The sequence below is a fragment of the Aulonocara stuartgranti genome, assembly GCF_965226115.1.
Source record: "Aulonocara stuartgranti genome assembly, chromosome: 3".
NCBI classification, from domain to species: domain Eukaryota; kingdom Metazoa; phylum Chordata; class Actinopteri; order Cichliformes; family Cichlidae; genus Aulonocara; species Aulonocara stuartgranti.
The window spans coordinates 62,465,385-62,474,628 of record NC_138941.1 but is presented as its reverse complement, the minus strand read 5'-3'; the positions used below and the strand labels follow the sequence as shown (position 1 = coordinate 62,474,628).

At 41.3% G+C, this 9,244-nt stretch overlaps 1 protein-coding gene across 1 annotated transcript; it reads left to right on the top strand.

Moving 5' to 3' along the window:
* Positions 1–3,440: 3,440 nt before the first annotated feature.
* LOC309703841 (butyrophilin subfamily 2 member A1-like) lies at positions 3,441–6,283 on the top strand. Its single transcript, XM_082528758.1, has 3 exons — positions 3,441–3,676; positions 4,643–4,996; positions 5,090–6,283. The coding sequence occupies exons 1-3, from the start codon at positions 3,607–3,609 to the stop codon at positions 5,239–5,241; spliced, it is 576 nt and encodes a 191-aa protein (XP_082384884.1). The 5' UTR covers positions 3,441–3,606; the 3' UTR covers positions 5,242–6,283.
* Positions 6,284–9,244: the final 2,961 nt, after the last annotated feature.

Here is a 9,244-nt window from a genome sequence, read left to right as displayed (position 1 = left end):
GTAAAACAGGGGGAGGTGGTGCACACACTTATCCCACACTGTCCTAATGGCAGCAAGCTTGTCTCTCTGCCGTCGAGCTGGTCTGTCGTCTCGGTTATCAAAACGGATAATCCTGGAAATTTTGTGGAAGTTTTCCAGAGACATTGATGCATGGAAAGGTTCGTGTCGGTTTCTGCATCCCACAGGGATTCTGTGGATTCCCCTTTGGACCTGAAAACTCCTGCAAGGATAAGAACCTCAAAGTAGGCCTTTGGGGTTCTTAGATGAATTTGGTCTCCTTCCACCTCTCTCCAAAAACACACCGTCCTTCTAGATTACTGCAATCCAGAATAATTGTCTGGATGGAATCTGGGATGAAAAGCTCAAATGAAGACTTGATGTCCTGCACATGAGTAACTGTCAGCCGTGTTGGCCCTGCCTTATCACAGTAACAGCTCTGCAGGGTGGCTCATTTCTTGGGCAAGAAGACCATTCAATGTCACCAGTTATTGACATCCATATTTCTTCACTTGCTGTCTGGTGGGCTTGTTCTGGTCCTGGAGCTGGCTGCAGATGGGGTACTCGTCTTCGTTTTGTTACTAAATGGTGCTCAACCTCATCCTCTTCTTCAAAGTCACTGTCAGACTCTGAATTTTCAGAAATGTGAAATATTCTGAAACCTCTTTGTCAACATCATCATCAGAAGCTCCTCTCTCTTCCAAAATCAATTGGATGGCCCTCGCAGCAGATAATCTTTTGTCAGAGATTTTGCCAGAGAAGAGAAAGACCACACGTACAAACAAACCAACTTTAAACCCTGTGTGCTGTACAACAGAGGGGAAAGGACAACAGGACCCACTACCAGGAAGGTCTCACAGCTACTTGCTTGTCCTTGCTTACTAAGAAATCCACTGCAAGGACATTAATATTTTTAAACAAATGTAAAAATGATACGGTACTTGGCACTAGGTGCTGCAGCTGCTGTGTGTGTGTATGTATCTGAGAGAGATTTTGCTTCGTCGTGGAGAGAATGAGGGCAAGAACTTTCTGTCCTGTTAAACCAGTTGGTGCAGCTTTAATCTGATCTGGAATCAGTCCAAAGACTATACGTATAAGATTTTTATCACAGTATTTACGTGTTTCATGCGTCATCAATGAGATGTTTTTGTTATACTTTGCAGGAGCATGAACAGAACCTGTGATGTGTGCGTATGTGCACGAGTTTTAAATAACTTCAGCTTTTATCATTTATCGTTCACCTTTTGTTATTGTAACGTAGTTACTTTACAATAAAAAGTATCTTGAGGTAACTGTTGTTGTAAGTTGGTGCTATATAAATAAGTAAGTACTGTAATTACTTGCTTACTTAGTGATTACTTACTTACAATATAAATAAACATGTTATTCAAAATAAAATAAAATAAAATAAAAAATACTTTATTACAATGTTCATGATTAGGGAAAGTCAGTAACATGGTGGACCAGTATTGCCTATATTAACTCATCTCTGTGTTTGCTGTGGGAAATGGGCACTAGTATGGGAGTTGTTTGTGTGTTTCACAATTGCTGTGAGCAAATGTCTGTGTGTTGGATTAATTGAAGGCAGGTGTATTTGATTGTACTGATCCTCTGGTCTACTTAGGCTACGTTCACACTGCAGGCGAAAGTGCATCAAATCCGATTTTTTTTGACCCTATGCGACCCATATCCGATCATGCTATGACAGTGTGAACGGCACAAATCCGATATTTTCAAATCCGATCTGGGTCACTTTCGTATGTGGTACTGAATCCGATACATATCCAATGTTTCAGAAAGCGACTGCTGTGTGAACGGTCAGGTCGCATTAAATCTGTCTTTTACGTCACCGACACAAAAGAGACGCCAATTATCAGCGCCAGAGAAGCGCCCGAGAAGACATCGCGAGCGCTTCCTGGCCATCCGGTGAAACTGCTGGGAAGACAACGTTGGAGAAACGTGAACATTTTATTTGTACTGTATAATCTGCAGATTCTGACAGAAATCTGCAACTATCCTTTGAAGCACCGCTCCTCTCTAAAACAGCAATAAGGATCATTATTAGGTTATTTACATTATTATGTAAATAACAAAATAACTTAAAGCAAAAATTGGGAAACATGAAGTCCGAAGTCTTTATATTAAGGGCCATCAGTCAAACAATATTGTTTGGTCTGGGTCTAAACAGAGCGCGTTGTGTGTGACATGTTCTTTTGCGCATGCGGGCCGCTTTGAGCGTTCACATTAGAGCGCATTTGCTGTCACATTTTATTTGTAGTGTGAACGAGCAGACAAAAAAATCGGATTTGATCAAAAAATCGGAATTGAGCATTAAGACCTGCAGTGTGAACGTAGCCTTATAGTCCACACTACAAACACTGATGTGATATTTTGTCTCTCTGTGTAGGCCAGGGCCTAGTATATGCTGCAGCCTAAAGGCAGAGTTTGTCTGCTGAGGCCGGGGTGGTTGCTGGATTACTACTTTCAGGGTGGTGGGTGGAGGACAACTGCTGTTCACTGTTACAGCTGTTGGCATGTGTAGTGTAGCTGACTCTGGCCTTGGACTGTGTGTTTGATCGCTATTGCAAGTGTGAAACTGGACTATTTTAGCCCTTCATTTTTATGATCATTGTACTAATAAATTATTATCTTTTTGAATTTTATTGGTTGTCATCACTCCCACATCTGTATCTGGAAGTCCCATGGGATCTTGGCTTGGTCATTCTCAACTATCTCGGGACTTCCAGGCCATACTTGTCACAGATGTTTCTGTATATTATGCACAGCACCTTTGTTATGGTGTTCCCTGTATGCCTTGACTGCTAGCACCATGTACCCTGCTGCTTTGCGCTGGATTGTCTCACTACTTCTCTCTGTTGGTGGTACATACCATACAGGGGGGGAGGGGGGGGGAGCTCATTCACTCCTGCATATAGCTTGATGTCATCCATATAGACATGGTTGCTGACAGTATCTGTAGCCATTCTTGGTAATGATCACTCCCCAGTGGGGACAAAGAATCTCCTTAACGCACTTGCAAGTCTAATAGCAGTTTTACGTTTTTTCTTTTCAGTTTTAGGACAATAAATCATCAAGTTGACCTGGAAGACTTGGTCAATGTAAAACAAATGTTTTGACTGTTAATATGAACCCACTCTACAGCCCTAATTTTTTTTTAGAATTAAATCAAAAGTACTTGAGTAATAGTGTTTACTGACAGAAAGGATGACACCCATGTAATGCTTAGTGGGTGGAGACAATGCATTCATCAGGGCATCTGTTAAAACACACACCTCAAATAACTAATAAAAGAAAAGAAGTCAGTCTGCTCTCCCACAAAGGCACTCCCTGTTATTTTTATGCACGAACGTCATTATCTTTGGCATTGTTTTTTAAATAGTCCCAGATTTCATAATCAACATCAACTCCTCTTTCCTCATGAGACAGTCAGAGAGAGAGGCTGAACATAAGCATGCAGAGCTGATATGACACTGACCAGTGTTTAACCTAGTCAGGTTTAAAACAGAGTTATTCTGTTCTTCCTGGGGGGAAAAAGCTTAATCATTTAGAATAGTTTTATTTAGCTTTGAATGAGCAGAAGTGGATGAAATGCCGGCTGGGAAAAGCTCGTCTCTCTGCCAGATTTTACTGTCTGTCTGCCTCCTGTTTTCCTCTACAGGTGAGACTGAACTTGCTTTAAATTCAAGAGGATTCACAAATAGAAACACACAACGAAGAGCCATGTTTGGATTCTTGCTGTCTATGAGTACATGACACGATCAGATGCTACTGAGGAGTTTTTAAAGATCTGAGCCCCTGCTCCAGAAAGTAGAGTCAGTGAAAGTTCCGATTTTGTTAAGCCTTAGATATGGTCGAGAAAATGGGTTCATTTAAACTCCAGAGATTTAGCTGGACATGTGATTGTGATGTGGAGACTGCAGCTGCTGAGGGTGCACTACTGCTGAACCTTTGGATGGCTCTTTTGATGTTTTCAGCTAAATCGTGTTTGTGCTGGTAGGCAAGAAGTGAAGCAGCTTATGGCGCTAAGAAGAACCGGACCACTACTGCACACTTTAGCACTGGAGGTTTTCGTAAAGCTTTTATTTTGGTATTTCCATTGACCGGTAATATAAATTTGCATGTTAGCTAAATATTTAGTTTCCTGTAATATTTAGATTACATTTAAAATTGTGTTTTAAATATACAAAGTAACAAATATTTTAGTAAATGTTGTACGCGTTAGCTCCTTAACTCGTTAGCACTGTGCAGCACCATGCACAGGGCGATTCAGGTTAACTCGCTAACGGAGATTTGCCGCATTAATATGGTTATGGTGTTTATGTCAAAGGTTTATGAATGAGAGGTCTGGAAAATGCTATCAAAACACATGTTGAAATCAAGTTCTTGTTTTTCTCAATTAGAATTGCATCGCTTCCCTTTTTAAGGTTAACTTGAAATTCACCATTTTTGAACTTCTATCAGAAATTTCATCAGAGCTCCAATAACACCATCGTTTCATGTTATTAAAAAATCTACAACCTCATTTTCATTCAAAGGAGTTGATCTCAGACATACATGAGCCTAAGTTTTAAGGGACTGTCTACAAATTGTCTGTGAACTAATAAGGTTCTCTACCCTGTTTCAGATGGGAAAATCATCAAAGCTGAGTCTGGACAGAACGTGTCTCTGCCATGTCAAACTCCAAACATCAGCATGCCCATCAGAGCTGTGGAGTGGTTCAGACTTGACCTGCAGGAAGGACATGTTCTCATGTACCGGGGTGAGCAGTTTATTTCATTCAACCAGCTTCCATCGTTTGTGAACCGGGTGGATCTGCAGGACAGACAGATGAAGGACGGAGACGTGTCTTTGACTCTGAAGGATGTGACGAGTGATGACACTGGAACATTTCAGTGTTACGTGGTCCAGAGAGGAACAAATGGCAGGAAAAGCATTTTTGAGTATATCAGCACCGTCTACCTGAGAGTTGTTCCTCCAGGTGAGTCATTTAGAAGAGGAAATGGATTCTGTTCTGTTCTTCGCTCATCACCTACCTGACAGCTGACACCTCACACCTGTTTCTCACCTGCAGGTCAGACAGGAGGACACAGGAAAGGCAAAGGGAACGAGGATGTATCCTCTGGACTGGACTTTTGTTTAACAGTTAGTGTTATACTTGTTACGCTAGCTCTTGCTTTTTTTATGACCTTCACAATACCCAAAACACAGGAGAAGAAGATTTGATCCAGACCTCAGATGACTCGACAGGTGAACCTTAAGTCACCTACCCACTAAACATTGGACAGATCATGTCTATACTGGGTCCATCAGTCCATGACCAATTCTGAACATCTATATATCCAAACTAGGTCCACAACTTGAAAGACCTCATCTGGTGTTACAGAAATGGCAGATAAAAGTCACTCCGAGGTCAATTTGCTCAGTGGGTTGTAGATGTTTAACACCTGAGATAAAGAGAGTTTACAAAGTGATTAATAATAAGCAGGTTAATCAGTGTTAGTGAATCTGCTCAGATATATTATTGAAGCTGCAGAGCAGGAGGATTTAGTTGTAAGTTACACTGCATGTAAAAGGGATCAATAAAAGGTCAATATTGTGTAATTTTACACCTAAACAAACAAGGTAACCAGGTGGGTTTAAAGATCTTAACCTGCGTTAACGTTGTGTTTTTAAGTGACGACAAGATGACAATGTGTACATGGACAAAAAAAGATAGTGAAATTCTGTTTAATAAATTGATGAGGAAGAGTTTGCAGACTGAACACAACTTATGTCTCCTGCTCGTGTTTTTCTGTATAAAACAGGCCAATCAGTCTTACAGGCCTGCAACAGCTACAACGAGCTCTCATGTTCCCTGTTTCTCATGAAAACACTGCAAAATGTCAACATTTGGGACTTATAGAAAATCCCATTCTAATTTATTTAAGATGCTTCTCATTAGAGTCAGTCTAACTCTGTAAACACCCTCATTACTAACACAACCCACATACTCATAAAAAACCCCTCTTGCAGAAAAGGTATGAAAAACATTCTGTGCTTAGGAAACAGCAGAAACGAACAGGGTCTGTGTGTGTTAACTATAAAGTTTGGAAATAAAGGTAACAAACAGTTTTTCCTGTCTTCCTTATCTGTGTGTTATCTTTAATTCCAAGGGAGTAGCATGTTTAAATGCACATGTGTCAAACGCTACTAAAAACACAACCCCCGCGGCGGAAGTAAGAAATACTTCTCGCTGCAGTCGGGGCACGTGTGGAAACAGACACCATAAAGTAATTAGAGGCACTTATTTGTATTTATGTTTTGGTGCACCGTCAACCCTTGGCGTGTTTTTTGATTAGTCCCAGATTTCATAATAAAGAACTTTAACACATCCATCATCAGAAGACACAGAGATTATTCTTTTCATCATTTGGAAATTCAGAATAGTTTTATTCAGTTTTGGTGAGCAGAAGTGGATGAAATGCCTGCTAGGACATGTGTGTCTGTTTGCTGGATTTCACTCCCTGCCTCCTGTTTACCTCTACAGGTGACACTGAACTCGCTTTAAATTCAGCTGGATTCACAAATAGTAACGCAGCACTGAGAGCCATGTTTGGATTCTCAAGTCAGTTACCGCATTTTTGTACATCGCGTTTTCTTCCTGCTGCACCTGTTTTTATTATCACAGTCACTAAATACAACATTAAAGTGTTTTAATCAGGAGAAGTTCACAGTTTGAGTTAGAAACACTCATCAATGTCACACTGTGAACTTTTTCTAACTCTGTGTGTGGAGATTGAGATCACTCTCTATGTGATCTGTGGCACTGACTGCACTGATCCCAGCATATTTAATCCTGTTATAAATGTTAAAAGGTTATAAAGGAAATGCTGTCAAAAACATGTTGAAATACAGCTGTGAGATGTTGTCAAACAACATTTAAAGTTTGAACCAAATTATCTGTAATGAAAATATGGATAATTTCTGTTCTTTTACAGGCCAATCTTATAAAACACGTGTGTTTTTAGCTTTAAATTGATATAAAATCAGATGTGGTCTTACAGATTTTTTATATTAAGTATTTACAGGTATAAAAGCAGTCAAAAAAGGGAATTGCACATTTCAAGTATTGTGAGTCTATTGCACCGTTGGTTATTAACAAAAAGGACAAAAAGGATCTAGGACTGAGCAGCTCCCTCTGCAGCTGGATCCTTAGCTTCCTGTCTGACAGACGCCAAGTGGTCAGACTGGGCAGCATCACCTCATCCCCCATCACACTGAACACTGGTGCTCCACAGGGGTGTGTACTGAGCCCTCTCCTGTACTCACTCTACACCTACGACTGCACGGCCACTAACAACTCCAACATCATTGTGAAGTTTGCGGACGACACTACAGTGGTGGGTCTTATCACCAACAGTGATGACACGGCTTACAGGGAGGAGGTCAGCGCCCATACCCACTGGTGTCAAGACAACCATCTCACCCTCAACGTCGCAAAGACAAAGGAGTTGATAGTGGACTTCCGGAGGTGCAGAGAAGTACACACCCCCATCACCATCAACGGCGCTGCTGTGGAGAGAGTGAGCAGCTTCCGGTTCCTTGGAGTACATCTGGCTGAGGATCTTACGTGGTCAGTACACACAAACAAAACAGTGAAGAAGGCGCAGCAGCGCCTCTTCTTTCTCAGGAGACTGAAAAGATTCGGCATGAGCCCCCACATCCTCAGGACCTTCTATCACTGTGCCATTGAGAGCATCCTCACTGGATGCATCACCACCTGGTACGGCAACAGCACCGCCTACAACTGCAAAGCTCTCCAGCGAGTAGTGCGGTGCTCTGAACGGATAATTGGAGGTGAGCTTCCCTCCCTCCAAGACATCTACAGGAAGCGCTGCCTGAGGAAAGCGGGGAGGATCATCAAGGACTCCAGTCACCCCAGCCATAAACTGTTCAGACTGCTTCCATCAGGAAGGAGGTTCTGCAGCATCCGGTCCCGTACCAGCAGACTGAGAGACAGCTTCTTCCATCAGGCCATCAGACTGCTGAACACGTCATAGACACCTCAGCTTCACTACTGGAACTTCAACATTATGCGCTCCATACTGTACAGTAACGCCACTGTTTTGCACATATTCAACTCTGTATATTTTTATATATTTTATTTATTGTTTACTCTATTTAATTTGTAAAATATGTGTACACACACACACACACACACACAGGAAAATATTTAGTATACACATTGAGAAATGCATATACTATTATATATTGTACATATATTTATTAGTTTCAGATGTAGCCATTCTTGTATTTTGCTTGTTTACATTATTGTATTTTGCACAACTCTGTTGCTTGTGAAGCTCGCACACAAGAATTTCACTCACATGTGCTGTACCAATGTACCTGCACATGTGATGTGACAGTAAAAGTGATTTGATTTGATTTGATTTGAAAAGCCTTGCACAGTGAAGAGGCACTACAGCTTAGTTGTTCCCCCCTCCTTTGTCCTCCTGTTTCCCCTCCCTCTCCCCTCCAGAGAGGAGTTAAACAGCCTGATGGTGTGTGGGTGTATAAACACTCAGTATATAAATGCTCAATCAACAATCTCTTTATTCCATACACTTCTCATAATTCCTTACACACTTTGAGCTTAAACATCCTGACAGGAGATGAGCAAGGCGGGGTTTCCTGCAAAATGTCAAAGTGTCTGACCGTTTCTCACAGTCTTATAGCTTCAGCCCTCCGCCACACTAAGCATTCACATTCTTTCTCTCTTACGGCGCCTACGTGACGACCTTGGCTTCCTGTTTTATCTCCTCCTGATGAGATAGGGCAGAAAAGCTCTACGGTATGTTCTGTTCTCTTTGTACTCAGAAAAGGAAGGCCATGATTCTTCACAAACAGTATTTCTTATAAATCAGCAGTATAGTGCATCATAAAACAGTAATGATTTTACATCTTTAATCCAAGACATAATGTGGCCTATAGCTGTATAATGATTCGACAATTCTTTGATTAGAAGTATAAGGTGGCATAGGATAGTATAAAAATCTCACAACCTGCTTCCTGGGATCATTTCATTAAGCGCCTCCACTAACACACCCACTGTTCCCAGTACTGCTGAACACCTGTACGCTACACTGAAACAGGTTTTTACCCTCAACCTTACCCTTTGGTTGCAGAGTCAGAGCTCTGCCCTGCATTCAAAACACTTCCTGGTTCAGATAAAACAAAAAAACAAAAA